The following is a 22,024-nucleotide window of genomic DNA, read 5'->3' as shown; positions in this document are numbered from 1 at the left end:
GAGCAATAGTCAGACTGCCTCCGCATTTGGATCAAGGACTTCTGTAACAGTGCTACTGCTCGGCCATTAAGATTTCGGACGATATGATTGCTGAGGTACCGCTATCAAATCGTTGGGCTCGGCAAGAAAGGAAGGAAGTGGTATTGTATCGAGGGATAGGAGAGTGATAGAACCTACCATCTCATGGTTGTTTCAGAATGCTCTCTTTCCCTACCAGGACTATTGTAAGTCGAGGGAAGGAATATTGGACGACATCTCCCGCGGCAATATTCCATCAACAAAGGAGATGGAAGCTGGAACCAGAAACGCCAACGCCCTGTCATTCCAAAGAATGATAACTCTAAGATGGGGCTTTACCATTGACGGCATTGCTTGTACAAGAGAAAAAGCACAAATGAGCGCGGAGGTCTGCTTGGAGGAAGCCGAATACTGACCCAATCGTGGACGGTCACTCACAGCATACCGATGTTGATCTTTGCGGCCCGCAACATTTTCGCCACTATGGAAAGAATTTGCCGAAGGACACATTCATCTCTTAGGAACCACGGTTTTCTTATCAACGAAAAAGGGTGGAAGATACATGCGACGCCCACTCTAAACCCTAAATCTGGTATACTTAGCCACACCCAAGAGGAAATGGACAATCGACAGAGAACTGAACTGTAGGTTGGGTCTGTCTACCTATGATGTTGAGTGGAGGAGGAGCTTAAATGATCTCAAGTACTGGAAGTACAAGAACATACTATGCGGCGTCCACTGGCGTGGTACACCCACTAGCTGTCAACCTTGCACGAATAACCCCGTTGCCAGAAACAGGTTACGTTTAATTGCTTGGGAAGGCTCAGTCTTGGACTTAACCTCAGGGATTTTTTCGATCTAGGACAAAACCCTGGGCAGACTAGGCTTAGGAAAAGTGAAGGCGAAACAAGGAGAGAGAAGGAATTAGGGGGAAGAATTGGAGGTGTGCGAAGCAAGGATCGGTAGTGATTAGGGTCTTACCTGCTTCGACACTCATGGCTGGTGATGAGGTCTCACCAGATAGATTCTGAGAAAATTGGGCGAAGGATACAGTAGCATGATATGGACGTTGAAAGGAAAGTTGATAGCATATGGGTCTGTATAGTAGCAAGTCTATCGGTCATGTTTGAGCATGGAGTATGAGGACGGTTACGGTGAAAGAAAAGGGATAGAAATGAAGATCAGACATCATGATGAAAATTTACATATGATATGAACGAGCTTGTGTTTGGCCCGTCGCGATTACTTGATCATTGCAAGCAGCGAGATAAGCATAACGCAATACTATGCAATGGGACGGAATCTACAAGTATCTATCTTGACCGACCTCCCTTGTCTCCTCATTGCAGACGGATATCAACCATATGTCCAAATTTTCTCCTCGCCTACGTAGTCAATTATTTGCTAGCTTGGTCTTCCCATTTACCTCTCCCATACATAATAGTCAAGAAACCGGACACTCTATCATCGGCATCGCGTATCAAACCCAAGCGTAGTATATAGGTTCACAACTCAGATCCAACATAAAACTGATCCCAGTGTATTCATTTTTTTTAAATTTTCTTTTCATTTACATTTCTTTCTTCTTCTTTTTTCTTTTTTTCTTTTTTTGGATAACTTGCGGTAGTAGTGATGCTGAGAACCTGCCTATAGTCCTTCTTCACATCATCTCCTCCTTGCGAACAGGATCGATGGGACATGTCGAACGTGATAGGAAAGGAGTTCACCAAAATAGGTTCCGGTTAAAGTGAGGGATGACAAATAAACATTACTATTTTGTGTGCCACCTCTCGTGGGCTATGTACGGCAATAGCTTATAAAATTATATAAAGTTCAGTTGTTGAGGTCATTCATCCTTTAAGGTAGTTGGCCGATGGGTGAGACTTTTCATTTCAAAGGTACAGTTACCAGTCACAGATAGGGAAAGTATCGCAACAAATGTTTATCCAGTACCATTTAATTACAATATGTACATGTTACAACATATTTCTGCCACCATCTTTCGTTTCTTTCTTTCTTTCTTTCTTTCTTTTTTTGTCTTCCCTTGTAACCTTCAGTACATCTACCTGCTAAGAGCAATATCGTCAATCCTGAGAATCATCTTCACCGTCTCCGCCGCCAGCTCGATCGCGCTTGTGCTGACCAGCAATGGCTGCAGGACATTCTCCTTGGCGATATTCGGGTTGACACCACCGCTCTTGATGCTGACACCGGCATTCTTCTCGCCGTTCTCGTGCCTGTGGCGCAGGTCCGTCACCACCTTGATGCTGTTCAAGCCAGCGTTCTCCGCCAGCGTCGTCGGGATCACCTCCATGGCGTCCGCGAACGCCTTCCAGCAGATGGCCTCGGTGCCGCTCAGGGCGCGCGACTGCTTGGCCAGCTGCGAGGCGATCTCGATCTCGGCGGCACCGCCACCGGCAATGAGCGCCTTCTTCTTGACCAGGCAGCGGATGACGCAGAGGGCGTCGTGCAGGGAGCGCTCGGCCTCGTCGAGGATGAGGCTGTTGGCGCCGCGGACGACGACGGACACGGTCTTGCCGGCGGACTTGGTACCCGTCACCTTGACCATGCGGGAACCGGAGGAGTTGACTTCCTCGACCAGGTCGGCGCTGCCGAGCTTGTCCTCAGTGAAGGAGTCGATGTCGGCGATGGGCTTGCAGCCGGTCGATTTGCAAATGAACTCAACTTCGTCGCGCTCGATGTCCTTGACGGCGAGGATGCCGAGGCGCTGGAGGAAGTGCAGGGACAGGTCGTTGACGGCGTCGCGGAGGATGGATTTCTGGATGAAGAGGACGTTGCACTTGGCTTTCTTGATCTTCTTGACCATGTTGAGGAGGTAGGTGCGCTCTTCCTTGACGATCTTGTCCATCTGGCGGTAGTCGTTTACGGAGATGGTGTTTTCCATCTGCAAGAGTGAGTTGTTAGTGAAAGCACGAAAAGGGCAATGTTTGGGCATTTAAGGGCCAGCAGGCAAGGTAGGTAGGTTATGGTCGCCAGAAAGGTATACGCACATCAGGCTTGGGAGGGCTGAGCTGGAACTGAATAAGACCGATCCTGGCCTTCTCCATCCTGACGGGACCACCAGCGCTCTTGATGACGGGCTGTGTAAGGACGAGACCATCAACCAGCTCGCTGTCCTCGATCGTACCGCCGACCTTCTTGATTATGCGGATGTTCTTAAGGTCGACATTCTCGGCGGTCTTGAGATCTATCGTCTTGGTGACTGCGTTGACGGCCATGGGGCCGAGAAGGTTGGAGTATTGTGACACGATCTTGGAGGAGAGCGAAGTGTTGGCGGCCTGAAGGAGCGAGGCGGTATCTGTGAGGGAGATGGGTTGCGACATGTCGTGGAGGACGTCTACGGCAGCGGCGGCGGCTCTTTGGAAAGCTTCGGAGATGACTGAGGGGTGGATGCCCTTGCCTAGTAGCCTGTCGGCGGCACCGAGCAAGCTACCGCAAAGGACGACGACCGAGGTTGTGCCATCACCGGCCTCGACATCTTGGGCGTGCGACAGCTGGACGAGCATCTTGGCTGTGGGGTGCATGACCGACATGCTCTTCAACATTGTGCTGCCGTCGTTGGTGATGATGGTCTCCCCCTTTCCAGTCATGATCATCTTGTCCATACCCCGCGGTCCCAGCGACGTTCTGACGGCATCGGCGACGGCTGGTGCATGTCTCTGTGTCAGCACCACAGACAACAACTACACAACACGGAATTATGATAAGTTGTAAGCATACCTCTGGCGGCGACAATGTTGGATGAGCGAACGGCAATGGGCTTCTCCTTGTCCTGTTTACATTGTGGGCTATCAGCAACTGGCTTGCCACAGAGCTTCACCCCTCCTGGAGCTTTCGCACCGACTCCTATCGAGGGGTCAGGTTCCAAAAAGCGGGACGCACCCTGAAAGTCGCATTGCTCGCCGTCTGCGTAGCTGCCGGTGCGGTCGCCATGGTGCAAGCTTGTTTGATCTGGTATTTGGGATTATGGGAGATAGTAGACGGGAGGTCGGATGGGGGGTCAGAAACTGCCGGAAATTCGACTTGACAGTTTTGGGGAATCGGCTTGCGCTGGGTGCAGGCAGTGTTGTGTTGTAAGGCAGAGCTCTCCTCTTCTCCTTCTTTGCTGGTCTGGAATCAATGGGCCAAAAACACACACACACACACCGTCCCCTCCGTACCAATGTTTCCACTGCGGGACCGTAAAGTGAGTGCTGGCGCGGGCGCAAAGGTGGGCTGGCAGGTGGTAATTTTTTGTCGGCTGCTTTTGCTGAGCGGTGGGCGGTGGAAAAGGTACCTGCGGCGCTGTAACTTACGCAGTCTAACCGGATAGGGTTAGGTAGGTGCTATCAAGGTGGCACCCACCCGTAGCTCCCTCGCCCGCAAGGCAGCGCATGGATTACGGCAACAGTTGAGCTTCGACCCTCTGTCAGTGAGTGGCAGTTGGACCTTGACGAACCATCTCCATCGATCCATCATATCAAGCACTGAACACCCATCAAACCAACCTACCCGACACACCACATCAAACCCGCGCCGAGATCTCTACAACCCCACGAACGACCCGACGTCAAACAAGGAATCTCTCGACCGGCGCCATCGCGACTTGATTTACCGATCCGATCCCTTCGATTATCCACCTTTCTTCGCCTTAGTCCAAAAGGGAAGCGTCATTCCCACCCGCCGTCATCATGGTATGCTTGCAGTCGCCCTATACCAGAAGGTGCCGCCACTTTCCACGACTGACACCTGGAATAGCCTTCTGCTACAGGTCAAAACTGGGAGAAGTACAGGAAAACGTTTGGCGACGATGAAGTCGAGGAGAAGAAGATCACTCCCCTCTCAGACGAGTATGTTGCCGCCCAAGAGAGCCCGCCCACCACCACCACAACGGACGAGTCGTCTAACCCCCATCAAGGGATATCCAGGTCCTCAAGACATACGGCGCCGCACCCTACGGTGCTGCCATCAAAAAGCTAGAACAGCAAATAAAGGAGAAGCAGCAGAGCGTGGATGAGAAGATTGGCGTCAAGGTATGCTAGTTTTGCGGTGGCTACCCTACAAACCGCGAAGCGCATCTAGCTGACCAGTGATACTTTTGGTCTACAGGAATCAGATACCGGCCTTGCGCCCCCTCACCTTTGGGATGTGGCAGCCGACCGTCAGCGTATGTCAGAAGAGCAACCGCTTCAGGTAGCGCGGTGCACCAAGATCATCCCTGACGAGAAGGACGAATCGAAGAGCAAGTACGTCATCAACGTCAAGCAGATCGCCAAGTTTGTGGTCCAGCTGGGTGAGCGAGTCAGCCCGACAGATATCGAGGAAGGAATGCGCGTCGGCGTCGACAGAAACAAGTATCAGATTCTCCTTCCGCTGCCTCCCAAGATCGATGCGAGCGTTACCATGATGACGGTCGAGGAAAAGCCTGACGTCACATACGGCGATGTCGGTGGTTGCAAGGAACAAGTCGAGAAGCTACGCGAGGTCGTGGAGATGCCCCTCTTGTCGCCAGAGCGGTTCGTCAACCTCGGTATCGATCCTCCCAAGGGCGCCCTGCTATACGGACCTCCCGGTACCGGTAAGACGCTTTGCGCCCGTGCCGTTGCCAACAGGACAGACGCCACCTTCATTCGTGTCATTGGTTCCGAGCTGGTTCAAAAGTACGTCGGTGAGGGTGCCCGTATGGTCCGCGAGCTTTTCGAGATGGCCCGCACCAAGAAGGCCTGCATTATCTTCTTTGACGAAATTGATGCTATTGGTGGAGCCCGGTTCGATGACGGCGCGGGTGGTGACAACGAAGTTCAGCGTACCATGTTGGAGCTCATTACGCAGCTGGATGGTTTCGATGCCCGTGGCAACATCAAGGTCATGTTCGCTACTAACCGCCCTTCCACGCTGGATCCCGCCCTGATGCGTCCCGGACGTATCGACCGCAAGATTGAGTTCTCTCTCCCCGATCTCGAGGGTCGTGCCAACATTTTGCGCATTCACGCCAAGAGCATGTCAGTCGAGCGCGATATCCGATGGGAGCTCATTTCTCGCCTGTGCCCGAACGCGACGGGTGCTGAGTTGCGTAGTGTTTGCACGGAGGCGGGCATGTTCGCCATCCGTGCGCGCAGGAAGGTGGCGTCGGAGAAGGACTTTTTGAGTGCGGTGGACAAGGTCATCAAGGGCAACCTCAAGTTCAACTCTACTGCGGCCTATGCCCAGTACAACTAGATGGGGAGGAAGAAGCGCATCAATAGCGGAACGGGGAGTTTGGGGTTTTTGGTTTGTGTTGAAACCGGAAGTCTAGATGTGTAATAGATGATGAATCAAGAGCGGCTCGAGATGGCACTCATAGCTGGGGCTTAGGAGAGTTGGGCCGCCAGATCCCACACAGTAGACACAATGCATTAGGCTCTCCTGACAAGCGAAATGAACATACAGACGGGATGAATAGGTATCATGCCTCGTGTTGTTGATGATAAATTTGAGTTTGAAGCGATTGCATACCTATGTGATAAAATGTGACAATGAAACTCCACGGCAGACATGGTGAGATTTGTGACGATGAGGTGTTGCGACTCCGCCGCCGTGGATATCCAGACTTCCAAAATGGGGAGACGGAGCTGCTCCCGGGATACCCTTGGCAGTGACACCATCCAAGCGAAGCGATAAGGCAAAAAGGCGGGTTACGTTGAACGATAAGGAAGCTGTGTGCTCCAGACGGGAGCTCAACCTAATCGTGTCGGGTGCCGCCGTCGAGATACCGGAGGACAGAGAAGTCATGCATCGAAAGGGGGAAAGGAAACAAATGGAAATCAAGCGAAGGGGAAAAAGTTGAAAAAAAAATTAGAAACCGTGGTCGCGCTGGGGGTCGAACCCAGGACCTATGCATAACTTCCAATGGCTTGGAGGTATCTAATTGCGTGTGTTAGTATGGGACAAACACTTTGGAGAAGGTATCTTCGGGGTCAAGACTCACAAGAGCATCGCGGTAACCACTCCGCTACGTGACCATTTCTGGTTTTTTGGTTGCCTACTTGTGCCGGATGGTTAGCTTATAACGGCAGGTGAGGGGTTTGTAGATGGCTTGGACATAGATAACCCTAACCCCCCTGAATCTCAGAGCTTCTTTAGCTGATCTTAGCTAACAATGCGATGACGCATCACCTCAGCTGATGATATGATTTGCCCGCCGGCGTCCGCGACCCGCGTTCATCGGCCTCACTTAATCTCTCCGGTGGTTTCGAAACCTTTGCAAGCGATATCACGACCCAAACAGACTTGGAGGTCCGTCTGCCACAGCTTCAGCATCTCCCCTGTTCTGGAAATATCTACCTAAGTACAGACACTGCCCGGTCATCACGTGTGCATCACCATCACAACATGGCATTTTACATGTCCACTCACCTACCTGACTCGGCCGCGCACGCGCGCACGTACGCACGCACGCACACCACCACTGCCCCCCCTGCACTGGAGAACCTACCGGACGATGGCTCCTCCAAGCAGAAGTCTCCAAGAAGGACCATCGGTCTATCACAATCTTTCACCCCGCTAGGTCGTGGCACCCTTCTGACCCATTGAGCCCTTCTAACCCACCACGTGCCCGCTGAGTATCTCTTACACTAGTATCGCATCATCACATCCCACCTTGCAAGTCCTTGCCAGGCTCCAGGCTCGTCAAGGCTAGGACAAGCCGTTGAAAGGTTTGGAAGCGATAAGCGGCCGACAGTCCCACTCCGCGACTCCCGTCCGCGGATCCCACTTTCTAGCTTCGTTCGTTCTCTGCCCCGGCCGTGCGTCTCAAGTGGGGAGGTGCCGAAGGCGGCGGCGGCGGCGGCGGCAGCGGCATTGCTCGGAGCTTTGACGGATCGATATAGCTGCGCAAAGAGGTTCATCCGGTTTTTTGCGCAAGCACGGCCGCGCGAATCAGGCCGCAGGTGCCCGCTGGTGAGGCTCGGCGCTTGGGATTCTGTGCTGGTGACGTGACTGATACAGTGAGACATTTGGCTTCCAAGGCCAGGGAGGCCAAGAGAGAGGAAGAAGGCTGTGTATACAAAGGGCGCTTCTGCTCATAAAACCGGCGGCGTTTTTCTCGCAGCTTTCTTATTTCGGTAAGTAGCGAGCATTTGCTGGCGGCCTTGGGAGTTCAGGTCTTTGGACATCTACCATATCATTCCTCATAGCGAATACCCACGGCACAGCACACGCATATCCACATCTCCGGTCACCGGAATCCCTTTACCGGATGCGTGCTATGGTTTATCTATCCATCCTACTACATAGATAATCGCGCAAATTCAAGGCGCATTAGCCTGGTGTTTCACCATTTCACCACCGACCCGAAAAAGCCTTGAGGAACACTGAAGCGGACAAAGTGAGGACCCTTGGTGAGCAAATCCCACCCAAGAACAGTCCACTGCCCCGTCCTGGTCCCCTGGCGTTGCCCCGTTCCTAGCCCATCACAGCCCGTCCGTACCTTGCAGCGGAACCGGGGTTGTGGAAGACGAAGAGGAACAAGCGGGTCATTCGAAGGCGCACTAAAAGTCCACCGCACCATTCACCCGCATTGTTGGGGGTTCCCTTCACTTTGGTGCCTGTTGACCCTTCCCGTCCCACACCAGCGAGGCGCAAATCCTATCTTTTCCCATCTTTGCTTTTTTTTTCCCTTCGCTTTCCCAGGCTCCGCGGTCCCGGGTTCGCTTCATTCTTGGCCTCAAGAGGGAACGTACTTCACTGCCGATACCCCCTTTTCGCATCGAGTGGTGTCGGTCGTTTCTCCTCGTCCTCTCGCTTCACCTCCCGCCTGTCACTTCTCACGGTCCACACTGCTACCGTTACTGCGTCGCGTCTGTGTGGTTTCAATTTCAATCTGAGACGACCACTCAGTGCGACAACCTCCCCGACCTGTGCGACCGTCTTGTCCAACCTGACGACACGCCTAGGACGGTCAGACGGGTTCAGTCTGATACTGTACTGTTCATCCCCGAGTCGCCCTGCCCAAGTGTGTTCGGGATTTTGGTCCAGGTTGGATTTGGATTGCTCGTCCACCCGCTCGCCGCTCGCGCTTAGCGACAGACGACACACGACTTCGCCTTCGACTTCGCCATCTTCGAACGAACGAGCGACGCATTCAGACAGTATCGGTATACGGTAGACGACACATTCCTTCAACAATATCCATTGTTCTACACGCAAGCGCGCTGTTCACTCTTTTCAGCCTCACACACCTGTTACGATCTTTTCTGTTGGTTATATTGTCGTCAACAATTCATCGAATTCCAAGATACCCATCGCGCCGGTCTTCGCAACCAAAAGCAAGAAACATTGCACGCTATATGACGAGCTTGGACGAAATTTGGATAAGAAAAACGAAAATAATGAGAGAATAGAGGCGATTGAATTTCAATAACTTTTCATCGATACCCAACTTATACCGATCGGACAGGTCGTCAATCACTCCGGCCTGTCCAAGATCCGCACCCACAAGCGGACAATATATATAACATTCTAGAAATACAGAATAGGACGACAAAATGCCCGCGATAGACGTGGCCATGAGGAGGAGTGTCCAAGGGGGGATTGCGGATGGATTTGTCAACTTACTGGTGCGCAGTGTGCAACAACCGCTCGAACAAAGAGATGTCATCCAGGATTTCAACAATGTCAAGACGGCGTTTTCAAGTTGGGACAATTGTATGAAGGTTGCTTACTGCAAGTACGTCAATTCGAACCTTATTCCCTGGCGAATGTGGCGCTGCCGCTGAAATGACACGGGCTGACCTTCTTCTCACAGATGGACCACCATCGGGCTCATGATCTTTGCCGGAGTCGTCATCTTTTCGGTGTGTTGGTGCATAGGTCGCTGTCTCTGCTGTGGTGTCTCCTGCTGTTGCGAGTGCTTCCGATGCCTCCAATGCTGCGGAAACTGCTGCGGTTGTTGCGATCCTCCAGGGGCTCGCAAACACAAGTACCTCGATGCGCCCTACGTTCCACCCGATCAGGGCTATAAGGCTCCGGAGCCGATGGATCATGGCTTCGGAAGCCGTCCGGCACCCACGTATAATCCCCAGGTATCTGAACCCCAGTATGCTGAATTTGAAGTCAACAAGAAGAGGCAGACGATGGGCGATTCGCTGCCTGCTATGCCGGAGTGGGAGGGCGCAGGGAACAAGAAGGTGATGGTGGAAGAGGAGGCTGTGGAGCTGGATCAGTTGAAGAAGCCGGAAGAGAAGACTGCCCAGAGTGCCGGTGCCGATGCTGCTGCCGGGGCTGCGGTCATGTCCGGCGCGGCCGCTACTATTCCGGCAGCAGCACCTGGACGAGGCACAACACCACGACCTAGTCCACCTCCAGGGGGCCAGCAGGGTCCCTACGGAGGTCCGGCCGGTAACAACGGCTTCTACGGAAACAATACCGGTTACGGCCAGAACACACAAGGGTATAATCAAGCATCCCTGACTTCTCCTTATGGCCAGTCCTCATCCCCATCACCATACGGAATGGCCGCTTCCGCCATGGGCCCCGCTGCCGTAGGAAACGCGGGGTACAATGCCCCTGGTGGTGGTTACGGCAACCAACAACAAGATGCCTATGGCCGTTACGGCGAGCCCACACGAAACAACACCTACGATACCGCACGAAGCAACACTTACGATTCCTACGGCGCCAGTACCAACAGCCCTGCCTCTCCTTACGACACCTCACCCTACGATACCTACGATTCCGGCAACCAAGGCGGTTACGGCAGCTCCCAGCAACAACCCTACGGCCTGGCCGCCGGTGGCGTAGCAGCGGGTATGGGGATGGCAGCTGGAAGTATGGGACCTAACCGCGTCCGCTCCCCGCCCGCCGCAGCAATGAACACAATCCCCTATCCTCCAAACCCCATGGCCCGCCGGTCGCCAGCTCCCAAGCAACCACTGAACGGTCTCGGGTACGGAGGACCTAGCACTAATCAGGCGCACGAAATGCCAGGCGATGATTCCTTCCTCGGTGGACCTCGACACCAATCTCCCGCTCCTCAATCAACGGGAGCCACGGGGGGCGGCTATGGCAGCCTCGGTGGACCTAGACACCAATCTCCCGCTCCTCAATCAACGGGAGCCACAGGGGGCAGATATGACGGCTTTTCAAACCAGCCATACTCCCAGGGCAGCACCCAGCAACAGAGGCAAAACACCTTTGGCGGAAACAACAGTTACGGAGGGGGGAACAACGCAGCTAGTTACGGCGACATGATGCGCTCCACACCCTCCCCAGCGCCGACGGGACCGTTGCCTAAGCCTCCGGTGAGGAATAATACTATGGGAGGTCAGAGTACTTTGGGAGGTAACAATGGTGGTAGTCCTGCTTCTGCTACTGGAGGGTTCGACTTTAGTAGTGGGGGTTATTCCAGGCCGAGCCCAACCATGGGACAGCAACAAGGAGGAAGTATGGGAGGGCAGAATGAGGGAGGAGCGGCGGGGTATCCGGGATATAAACCTTACTCGCCGGTGGGTGGAGGAGCAGCAGGAGGAGGAGCAGCAGCAGGAGGAGGAGGGGCGTACAGAGCATGGTGAAATGGCAGCGACGTGGAGGGGGAAAGTGAAAAAGTGAATGATTAACGGGAAAAAGCATGGGGTTGCGGCGTTCTTCTTCTTCTTCTTATTCATGTTTTGGTTAGATACCAGGATCTTTTTGGTCAGTTGGTTGGTTTGGTTCTCGATATCAGGACCACCTACCTACTCCGCGTCATGACATTGACTTCAGAGAAACAATGGCCAGTGCAGGGACAACTTACGTGTTGGATTCTCACCTTTCGTTCATCCATATTTTGTTTACAGCTTGGGATTAAATGGTGGGGAAGAAGGATAGGCAGCATTGCGATTATACCACCAGGACAGGAAATATACCCGTAGGGGGGGGAGGGGCTATGGATGAAGCATGGAGGAGGTATGAATGGATACCTGAAACCTGATTGTTGTTGTTGTTGTTGTTGTTGTTGTTGTTGTTGTTTAGGTAACGTGTTGCAGTTCGTTGAATGGGTGATACCCCAAAAGTTTACTGTCTGTTCCGTCCGTCATGCTGGACCTTTTTGATTGACTATTAATAACCTGTGTGGCGTTCCTCGTTAATCCTGAATAGGTAACTAGTTGGGCACGCGGTTCAACCACTCATTTTGGAACTTGGACAATTTCCCCAATATTGACATGTTTGTGTAATTCTTTGAGCTAGCAGTTTCCACGTCTCGGTAGGGATGCTAAAATCATTAGAAAGCAAGAAAAAGGGTCATCTGAGGCTTAGTCGAGCAGTTTCTTTTTTAATTTGCAATCGGGCTCTGCTTGTACATACCTGGCACACCCGTTGATCATTACCAGGTAATCAGATATGTACCTACCTAGGTAGTAGCTAGCAGACCCCAAGGGAGGTATCATCATCACTTAGGACACGGCTCGTTGTTGAGAGGCTTCCATCCAGTCCTCGATTGGCCTTTACGTTCAGTAGGTAGTAGTCTTGTAAGTACCTTTGTTGTCTGTATGTAGTGTACAGTACATACTCCTATTCATCTCACCACAAACTTCTGTCGCCACTTGGACTGGCTTATATACCTACTCGACTAAAACTCGGTCTTGGACTTTTCATTATTATTGCGACTTTCTCGGCTGGATAGGTAACCTCTCGGTGGCTGTTGAGTGGTTGCCGGCATGGTTTGTGAACTGGTTTGGTACCTCGACCTATTATTCCCTGGTCTGTTGTTGTTGGGTTGGAACTTGCTGTGGCTTTTTTGTTGTTCACAACCACAGGTAGGGAATACGAAACTAGTTCCGATTGAGTGGACTGGACTGGACTGGACTGAACTGAACTGGACTGAACTGAACTGACTATGGGTGAATACCTACCTACCTACCTACCTAATGTGTTGCTTGACAGCCAAGAACACATATAGTTATTCAGGGATAGGCACCTCGGCGTTATACCATTATCCAGTAGTTTAGATCAACATCTACATTTACCTAGGTATAGTTAGCGGTGAGAAGATTGTGTGGAAGGATTGACAAAGTACAGGCGTATGTGTATGACCTACCGCAATGACCTACCATAGTAGCTTATAGATAGGTAGTCACTGGTACGTACGACTGGGAACCACTCGGGGATAGATAGGTACCAATCAAACTACATACCTACCGATGTGTACCTACCTCCCAACATACCTACCTAGGTACACACGTGGTAATACACTTCGTCAGAGAGGTTGAGATGGTGACACTACCTACCTAGTGGTGTACCCACAAGCAAACAACTGCCCAACAATAAGATAAAGGTACCTACATAGCTCTATGTCTCTCGAATAGCTACAGTGACAGTCAAAAAATACTGTCACCTCTTGCCCTATCAGATCTGTGGGGCAGGGTGACAGTATTTTTTGATTATGAGTTTATGTAGGCGTCAATTGTCCTTGTCCTTAAAGGTACCCGGAATTCATTCACCTTTACTTCACCTCCTTTCTCTGTACTGTTGCAAAGTTCCGGTACTTACTTATACCTAAGTACCATGGCTGATGAGCGTTTGTCTTCTGTCCCTAGAGGTAATAATCGCAATCACACCTCTATATACCTAGGTACTTAGCAGGACAAAAGTCCACATACGTCTGTCTAGACACCGACCGCACCGAAGATTTTCTCCTCGGCTAAGTTGAAGTTACTTAGCTAAATCCAACAGCGCGGCTTAGCCAAGTAGGTAGATGAAGAGCAACCTAGGTAGGTAGGACCGGCTTGTACGACCAAGTTCATGTTTTACCTATACGAGGTGTGTTCATTTCACAAGGTATACAAGGCTCGTGTTTCTGTGGCTCTGTGAAATAGGGGGATTTAAAGTTGTGTGTTGATACCTACGTACTTGCACCTAATGGCCGTGTGTATGTAGGTAAGTAACTACCTCGAGATACTGCCGTTCTGATATCTGGTTGGTTGCCCTACGACTGACTAGTACTTAGTTTTGTCGGAACGGGACTTTCATGTTGTCTTGGACTCCGAGAGCTTCTCACTTGTGTGTGCGTGTGTGTCCGAGTTTGGGTGGGTAACTAACTAACTAGGTAGTTAGGTAGCCAGTTGGTAGGACGCGAGTGAGTCTTCCCCTTGCGGCGCGTCCGAGATATCTATCTGCTGTGTCACCAGCATTCGTTCCGTCATAACAAGTGGACGAAAGAGAGAAAAGAAGTGGGCAACAAGACGAAGGAAAGTATGGATGAACGGAAGATAAGCCGACTGAGACGAGTAAGGCGATATGTACGTCGACTTGTACTCTCCTACCTACCCTCGTTCCATGATACACTCGGCAATTTTGAACTGTTGGAAGCGGATCTGGTAACAGTTTTTTTTTATTTTTTATTTTTTTTTTATCACTGCTGGCCAAGTTATTTATTGAATCATTGTCAACTTACGCGTGCAGCACGACAGCCAAAAAGATCTTTATCATGATTTGATATGGCTCTTCTCTCAGACTAATCAGTGGGTCAGCGGGTTGACCAAATCACTGACACTGCACCTGCGCCTCCCGCTCGCTTTCGACTCCTTCCCGCTTTTGTCATTAACCCCCCTCAAATGCCAAAACTTACAAGCGCGGGGACACAACATCCTCTCATTCGGTTTCTTCTAGTAAATAGTCAAAAAGCATCAAAGAGGCGTGGTTAAGTCAGCGCTTCTGAACAAACAGCAGCAAGATCAGAAGGAGGCTGAGCTGGGTCCTGAGGTTGTGTGTGTGTGTCCCGGCGGCTGTACCTCCTTTCCACGCCGTAGTTAATGTAGTTGTAAGGCGAAGCATCACATGCATCATCAAAAAGCACGAGTTGAAAGTTGAAGTCACCCACCCATCCATGCCCCCGTTTTGGACTTGCACACCACACCACCACACTTTTGAGTCACCTTTTAACCCCATTTTGTTCTAGGGCGAGGATAGGGAGGAGGCGGTTCCATCCCCTCGGGTATGCAGTGGGCCTATGTAGAGTAAGTGTAGCGTAGTACTGTAGTATCCATTATAGAGTTTTCTCGGGGTTTCAGTGTGGTTGGATGCATGCGTGTTACACGTGGTTGGCTGATGGCTACCTGGTAGTCTGTTGGTTGTCCGGCTGTGATTCCCCGTGCAGACAGGCGTCTTGAGTTGTGTGTGTGTGTGTGTGTGTGTGTGTGTTGGCTCCCGACTAATCTTCCGCTCAAGACGGGATGTGGAATTGTGAAAAAAAAAAAAAAAAAAAAAAAATGTTGAGATTCAGATGCCTGATGGAACTCAACGGAAGGTATCAAAGGTCCCGTTTGAAGGGACTTCGTAAGTGTAAGAACCATTGTTGAGAAAAGGAAGAATTTAAGGACATGATTGACAGCATTGCAGAGCCGCAGACAGAGCCTGGCCGTGCAAGTCCAACCATGTAATATCCTCCCAAAAAAAACAAAAAAAAACAAAAAAGAGCCCAAGGACCAAATGCAATGTAAGGGATTTGGTCCGGTAGCTTTGCTGTTAAGGAGCAGGATCGCGATGGGTGTATGGGCAGCTATATGCATGATGATGAGTTTGGTGACGGCTTCCATGGCGGTCTTCGCCCGAAAGAGGCAGAAGAAGTAAGGTAACCAATGGGCCTGTTGCCGAAAATAGATGTACCTACGCTAGAGGTACCTCGATGCCCCTGAGGGCACAATGAGGCGTTTCTTTAGGTAGCTTCCTTCTGGCAGTTCTAGCGCCGCCGTATAAGAGAAGGAAGCGCATTGCCGGGATATTAGCGATGTGGGTCTCTTCCTTTGGTGAGAATGAATATCGATCGACTGACTGATGTGGCCACCCATGGAGTCGAAGTGAGACCCGAAGACTCCGGGGTTTACCAGTGTCTCGGGGAGCAATCTGGAGGTTGTCGGGTTTGCACGATTGGGGAATCAAATGCTGGCTGGCCATCTCGTTACCAGGCGGACCCGCGGAACGAGATATTGCGTAAAATGTCGTTTGAAAAGCGGGATTATATACACGTACACGTACACTACAGTTCTTTCGCATGCATGCCCGCCATGTGGGTGAAATGGTTGGTTGACTTGTGCCTAACCTCAAGTACATATGCACTCAGGGCTCCTCTCTGGGGGAGTTTTCTTGTGTGCTTGACGTGGCAGACGCGCGTAGCAGTGGCAGTGCTTCGGAATGTGGTGTACCTTTTCAGCCTTCCCCGGATGTTGTGGATGACGTCGGCAAGGGCCGCAATGGAGCGGGGCGCCCAGTGGTTCGCTGTCATGAGAACCTCTCGAGCTCCTTAAGAGGATTCATCATTTTGGCGGAGAAAATTAGGGTTATCAATACTCCTGGTGGAGCAGGGGAGGTCAGTCCATAATCTCGTACCCATATTCCTTGTTGCGCAATGAATGGAATCCAAGAGCCTCATTGAAGATACGGTGAACAAGAGGACATTATGACTTGGAAAGTGGTCAAAACATGTAAGGGAAAATAAGAACTTGTAAGTGGAAAAAAGAAAGAAGGACATCATCGCATTCCGTCTCTTGACAACTAACGGTAAACCGCAAAGTGACAAAAACACAGCGGACGGGTAACAACCCAAGAGTTTACCCCCTGCATCCACGCAACCATGCGCCCGCCATCCCTAACCCCTCCAAACCTGGAAAGGCACCCCAAGGGCCCAGCGGAGCCTCCATCTTCTGCATGTACTTAAGGAAAGGTACCTTAACCCCGCCATTATCGATAGGTAGACGAGCATGAGGCTGAGAATGCCCTCTCTGGACCCTCATGGTACCTTGGTTTCAAGAGCTGAACCCCTTTCTCTGAAGGGAGAAATCGTCAAACACTCGAGAGTGCACGGATCCGATGAGGCAGCGAGTGTGTCAAAGGACCCAGAGTGGCTTTATGGATACGGCATCCTGTGTCACCAACGAGGACATGCGAGGCCACCATGGGAATCCTCAAGGACCCAAAAAGGAAAAAGCCACGCGAGACACGGCGTCATGGTGGAACACTCGCTGATGAGACCTTAAAGGTTTGCCCCGAGGGAAGTTAAAGTGGTTGATGACCAGAATATCAAACCATAGCCCAGGCCGATCGCGCCCCATTGGAGCAGCTGGACATGTTGGTCGTCCTGAAACAAATTCGAGTAGGGATACTGTGTGTACGACGTAAGCTATCATGTAGCTGTCACAGAAGTCACTTGCTGCAGCATGTCAAGCCATACAGGACTGACCCTGCCATGTTGTCGAGCTGTGTGTGTCGTCCCCTTTTCCGTCCGATGTTGTCCCCCGTTGGCGACCCTTCCTTCACTTGAGTGTGTCCCGCCCTGCTGATGTACGACCATCAATATAAGCCTTCCTCCTTCTTCCCCGAAGCTTGAGGCTAATCCCCCGAATTCCGATTCACCAGAAACACCAAAACCAGACCAGCGACTTCGCTCCACCAACATCTCGTATCACCCGATCCACTTTGAACCGCATTGTGGTTCTCGGTAACGCAGCACCCCGACGACTCTACCGCCAGGTGGTGCCCCCGTTTGCGCCGGCCCCCTGGCAATAAGGGGTGGGAGATTCTTTGCTGGAATAGTGCGTATAAGGTTGGGCAACAGCGCCCTTTTTTTTCCACGGGTAAAGATGGGAAGCAGAACTTTTGACCCTCCCGTCTACGCTGTGCCTCCGCCGCAGTACTACTACCGAACGCCTGTGTCGCCGGTGTTGCCCGACATGGCCCCTACGAGTGTCGACGCCGGTTCAGTCCGGCGCAAGCCCCTCCACCGAATGAGCACCCTTTCACAACACCTCTCCTCATCTCTTCGTCACAACACTTCATCAGGAAGGGAAAAGGGGATACAGGAGCCCAGCGTGGTCCAGCTACCGCCTACACCAGACTCTGAGACCACCACATCCAAGGCGACTTCTCCAGACACGGACCGAGAAAGTGGAATACAAGACGTCGACCAGGGACCCCCGGCGTCCAAAATCCAACGACGCAAGTCCCGGCTTTCGATGCTGATTCCATCCTTTTTCTTTTCACCAGACGCCGCAGATCAGCAGGGTACTGGGCTAAAAGGTACCACTGGAGCCAGGAAGCAACAACGGCCAGTAACTGCCAGCCCGGCCCCTGCCGCCAATTACGCCAATCCAGAGGCGCAGCAAGCAGCCAGTGTCAGCGACGTCCATAATAAGAACATGGTAATATATCACAACCCGGCCGCCAACTATTCGTCACCCGATGGATTGTTGTTGGGCAGTAACAATAATCCTACTACTAATAGCTCATCCCCTCCTTTGTCGTCTTTACAATCAGGTGTGTTGTTCGACACTATCTTGCCCTCTTTCATACCTACCTTAGCGTACTTTCCCCAACTAACCATCCTTCCCTAAGCGTCGACAATGCCCCTAAAACAGACAAACCTCGGCCCCGCAGCAAGCCGGCCCAGCAACGGGGCCCGCAGTGTCTCCGTCGAAGGTCCCCCGCCGGGAGCTGCCATCCCACCCAACCGTCTCCAGAAACAATCACAGCAACAACAACAAAATCAACAACAACCACCATCCGGCAGCAGCTCACCAACATCCCCTACAGGCAGCCACTCGCGCGGCCGCAGCACTTCCAGCCAACCTTCAGCAACACATAACCGCACTCCCTCAGCAGAACCCCCGCGCATCGTTTCCACTTCGGCAGACTCGAGGCCAACATCAACCCATTCCAACGGCAGCGATGACGGCAGCAGTCCGACAGCTCAAAAGCACAAGCAGAGGAGGAGTTGGTTCGGAGGCCGATCAGGCTCCAACTCGGCGGCCAACAAGGGAGACAGCAATGCGGCCTGGATTGTTGCGCCAGACAGCAAGGCCGAATACAGCACGGCGAACCTCCTGAATGGCGACAAGGTATGACGTGCCCCTCCCTGGGTTACATCCGTCGGGCATCTGTACTCACTCACCTTACCCACCTACCTATACAGGTCCCCGAACTATGGAACGAATCTGGAAACTTGTTCATCTACCTCCATCCTCCCACCAGTGGCCGCGGCCCATCCTTCAAAGTCCATGATTACCTCGTCAGCTCCTCGCAACTATTGCTGTCCGAAATTACCGGCTTCACCAACCCCCGCAAAGCTAGTGCCGGCGGCAGCCTTCTTACAGTCGACGATGCCGCCAACAGGCGACCAGTCCCATCGCCATCAGCCTACGGCGCCAACCCGACTGACGGACATCTGTACCTCCCACTCGAGAATACGAATCTGGACAGCCTCGTTGCAGCAAGGAATTTGTTTGCTCTATTGACCAGCCAACCCATCATTGCCACACACACGTATCCGACCTTGTTTGCGGCGCTCCTTCAAGTGGCTGCCCTGCTCAAGTCCTTGGGCTTCAGAAACCATGACGGATCAACGTTTGGCGAACAGGTCGATGCCGCCTTCAACTCTTTCTTGGACCAGTTTGGCGTTTCGGATGTGAGAGGCAGCCGCGAAAAGACCATCCAGGCCATCATCTTGGGTGAGCATATGCGGTCATGGACGCTCTACAACGAAGCCTTCACCCACGCCGTGGGCAAGTACGAGTCCATTCAGGATCTCAACCTACCCGTCTACAAGAGTATCTCGGTCAGCACCAGGAACAGGCTTGAGCGCGCCTATCTGGATCTCACTAACAGACAGGCCAACGCCAACCTTCGTCTCGAAAGCTTCGAGTTCCCTTCCCTGTTTGCTGGCATTGGCAGCTCGACATCCAGTGAGGAGGCCAAGCACTTGAACTTCAAGGAATGGCAAAAGTCTTTCGCCAAGATGCGCACCTTTGTTCTTGGCTACTACAAGGACTCGTTTGGCAGCTGGCCACCCAAGGCGCGAAGCAAGAAGAACCACTTCTCCCAGAGTGGTCTCAACCGCCAATGCCTCAAGATGCTTTACTCCGACTGCTGTGCTCTGTACGACCTGCTCGTCGACCGCGAATCCATCACTCCCCGTGTTATCGACCAAAAGTTCGACGACGGTGTTGCGGAAGCCGAGGCCGAGAGGGAAAAGGCCAAGAATGCCGGCGAGTTCGAGTATGAACTCTTCCTGATGCGCTCCGCCCTGCGCGCCATGCTCAGCGAGTTTGACCACTCCTCTCCGCCCGTCCTGCCGCCCATCCCCTTCGACTGCCCCAAGATCCCCTCCATGACCGCCATCCACGAGAACTACCGTGCACTGGACGCCAAGAAGCGGGCCAAGCTCGACCGCAAGCTGGCCTCCAACGAGCTGCTGCTCATGCTCATCAAATCGCGCAACTTAGACACCGACTCGATACAGCTCCCCTTCCTCCAAGCCTTCAAGGAGTTCGAGTACAAGGAGGCCAAGGGTGTCAACCCTTCCGACATCGCCAACCAGCGCGTCGGCTACTGGCTTTTCCTTTACGTCGTTCTGCAGTCCCTGCCTATGCTCGTCGTCGACGCCCCCCAGCTTCACTGGACCGAAGGAGTCGAATACTTCCTCTGCGAGGCTCCCCAGGGCAACCCGCCCTGGATGGAAGATGCCGGCGAAGTCCGCAAAATGTGGTATCAGACCAACAACGGTCAAGGCATCGTAGAGCTGTCAGCGGACGTGGTCATGTTCTCCGTCGAAGGTATCTACATGCGCTCGCACTGCTGGTTGGCTGCCAAGGAATGGGAGGCCGCTCTCCTGCCCGCCTCTGCTGCCGCCGCCGCCGCCATAAACCAGCCACTCGAAGCCGCCGCCGCCGCCTTGGGCGAGGAAATCACCCCCTTGGAACCACCCCGCCCGGTATTCCAAGACAACGACTCCTTCGCCTCGGGCCACCAACGTTCCGGCTCAAGATCACAAAGCAGCTACGGAGGTGGCACTCCCGGTTCCGAACCCGCTTCCCCTCACTTCCGTCCACGGACGGGATCAACAATTAGTCGCAGGGTCTCGTCCTATAGGTCTAGCATCGCCATAGGCCTCGAGCCGCTCGACTTTAGCCAATTTGGCCCCAACGGCCCCTCGTCTCAGCAAGAAGCTGAGTTCATGCAATCTCTCGCTCCCGGCGGTGACCGCAGCTCCCGCGTCGTTTCTACTCCCGCCAACATGCTCTCCGGAGGTGATGGTGGTCGTCCCGACTCGTCCAACTCCACGGCCGCCCACGGCCACCGCGCTAGTTCCGTCGGCAGCGCGCAGACTCTTGCTGCGCTAGGTAACCTGAGCATTGGTGAGGGTCAGGGGAGGTCCAGCGCACCGCCCGCGGCGTACAGAGATCCTTCTAGGGGATCGATTAGTCAACAGGTGCAGCAGCAACAGCAGCAGCAGCAGTATCCGAATCCGAGTGTCAGTCCAAGTCCATTGGGCAGAGGAGAGTCGCCGCCGAGGCAGTCACCCCCTAGGCAGGTGGCGCAACCGGCGGCGCCGGCACCCAGTAATGGGGGGAGCACGTTTGATGATATCTTGAAGGGGATGGGGGGGCAGGAGAAGAAGAAGAAGAAGGGCTTGTTTTTCTGAGTTAGCGTGCAGTTTTTTTTTTTATCTTTAAGGGCAAGCAAGCGGTTGGGTTGAAGTTAAACCAGGATAAAAACAGAGCGTGTTGACACTTGTTTTTGGTTGAGCGCTCGTCGGTAATGGGTGGAAGAAAGTTAGAAAAAAAGGGGAAGGAAAGGAAAGGAAAGGGATGGATGGATGGATATACCATTTTACTAGTTTAGTATGTTGCAACTAGTATAAACCTACGCTAGAACGACTTTGTAATCAGTCAGTGAAAAATAGTTTCTTCATGGTTACTTACTTGCATGAAATACATACATTTGTATTAGTTTTCGTATTTGTACACGGTTTTGGAAAACTTTGTTATAGAAGCATGCATGGCTTAGGACTTATGTTAAGATCAACATTTGATGATATGATATTGAATACGCCTTGATATGTTCATTTTCATTGTGTTTTCTGCCAATGAACATGATGGCTATATCTCCCTCCTCCTCTCCATAGGCAAGTATTATTCTCTCTCTCGCTAACTGGTGCTTATCTTGAGACTTCAGTCAGAAATGAAACAAACTGAGTTGTGCCAAAAATAATCGCTCCTTT

At 52.3% G+C, this 22,024-nt stretch overlaps 5 protein-coding genes across 5 annotated transcripts; 3 read left to right on the top strand and 2 right to left on the bottom strand.

Annotated features, from left to right (window-relative positions):
• Positions 1-2,038: 2,038 nt before the first annotated feature.
• On the bottom strand, positions 2,039-4,094 carry NEUTE1DRAFT_89647 (uncharacterized protein; the record flags this gene model as incomplete). The annotated part of the gene is made up of 4 exons (XM_009857218.1): positions 2,039-2,923; positions 3,030-3,685; positions 3,760-3,811; positions 3,922-4,094. 4 exons carry the CDS (start codon positions 3,970-3,972, stop codon positions 2,081-2,083), a joined length of 1,602 nt encoding a protein of 533 aa, XP_009855520.1.
• A 372-nt stretch (positions 4,095-4,466) lies between these two features.
• Positions 4,467-6,485, top strand: NEUTE1DRAFT_118564 (uncharacterized protein; the record flags this gene model as incomplete). The annotated part of the gene is made up of 4 exons (XM_009857217.1): positions 4,467-4,712; positions 4,777-4,868; positions 4,937-5,051; positions 5,128-6,485. 4 exons carry the CDS (start codon positions 4,710-4,712, stop codon positions 6,235-6,237), a joined length of 1,320 nt encoding a protein of 439 aa, XP_009855519.1.
• A 2,106-nt stretch (positions 6,486-8,591) lies between these two features.
• On the bottom strand, positions 8,592-9,139 carry NEUTE1DRAFT_104895 (uncharacterized protein; the record flags this gene model as incomplete). Its single annotated transcript, XM_009857216.1, has 3 exons — positions 8,592-8,643; positions 8,753-9,002; positions 9,094-9,139. The coding sequence occupies 3 exons, from the start codon at positions 9,137-9,139 to the stop codon at positions 8,592-8,594; spliced, it is 348 nt and encodes a 115-aa protein (XP_009855518.1).
• A 403-nt stretch (positions 9,140-9,542) lies between these two features.
• Positions 9,543-11,759, top strand: NEUTE1DRAFT_149545 (uncharacterized protein; the record flags this gene model as incomplete). Its single annotated transcript, XM_009857215.1, has 3 exons — positions 9,543-9,724; positions 9,803-9,855; positions 9,961-11,759. 3 exons carry the CDS (start codon positions 9,543-9,545, stop codon positions 11,565-11,567), a joined length of 1,842 nt encoding a protein of 613 aa, XP_009855517.1.
• A 4,983-nt stretch (positions 11,760-16,742) lies between these two features.
• Positions 16,743-21,445, top strand: NEUTE1DRAFT_125490 (uncharacterized protein; the record flags this gene model as incomplete). The annotated part of the gene is made up of 7 exons (XM_009857214.1): positions 16,743-16,870; positions 16,909-17,008; positions 17,066-17,230; positions 17,352-17,467; positions 17,585-18,282; positions 18,403-18,863; positions 18,938-21,445. The coding sequence occupies 7 exons, from the start codon at positions 16,743-16,745 to the stop codon at positions 21,443-21,445; spliced, it is 4,176 nt and encodes a 1,391-aa protein (XP_009855516.1).
• Between the last annotated feature and the right edge of the window lie 579 nt (positions 21,446-22,024).

The sequence above is a fragment of the Neurospora tetrasperma genome (genome assembly GCF_000213175.1).
Source record: "Neurospora tetrasperma FGSC 2508 unplaced genomic scaffold NEUTE1scaffold_81, whole genome shotgun sequence".
Classification (NCBI taxonomy): domain Eukaryota; kingdom Fungi; phylum Ascomycota; class Sordariomycetes; order Sordariales; family Sordariaceae; genus Neurospora; species Neurospora tetrasperma.
This window is presented reverse-complemented; position numbering and strand designations above follow the sequence as displayed.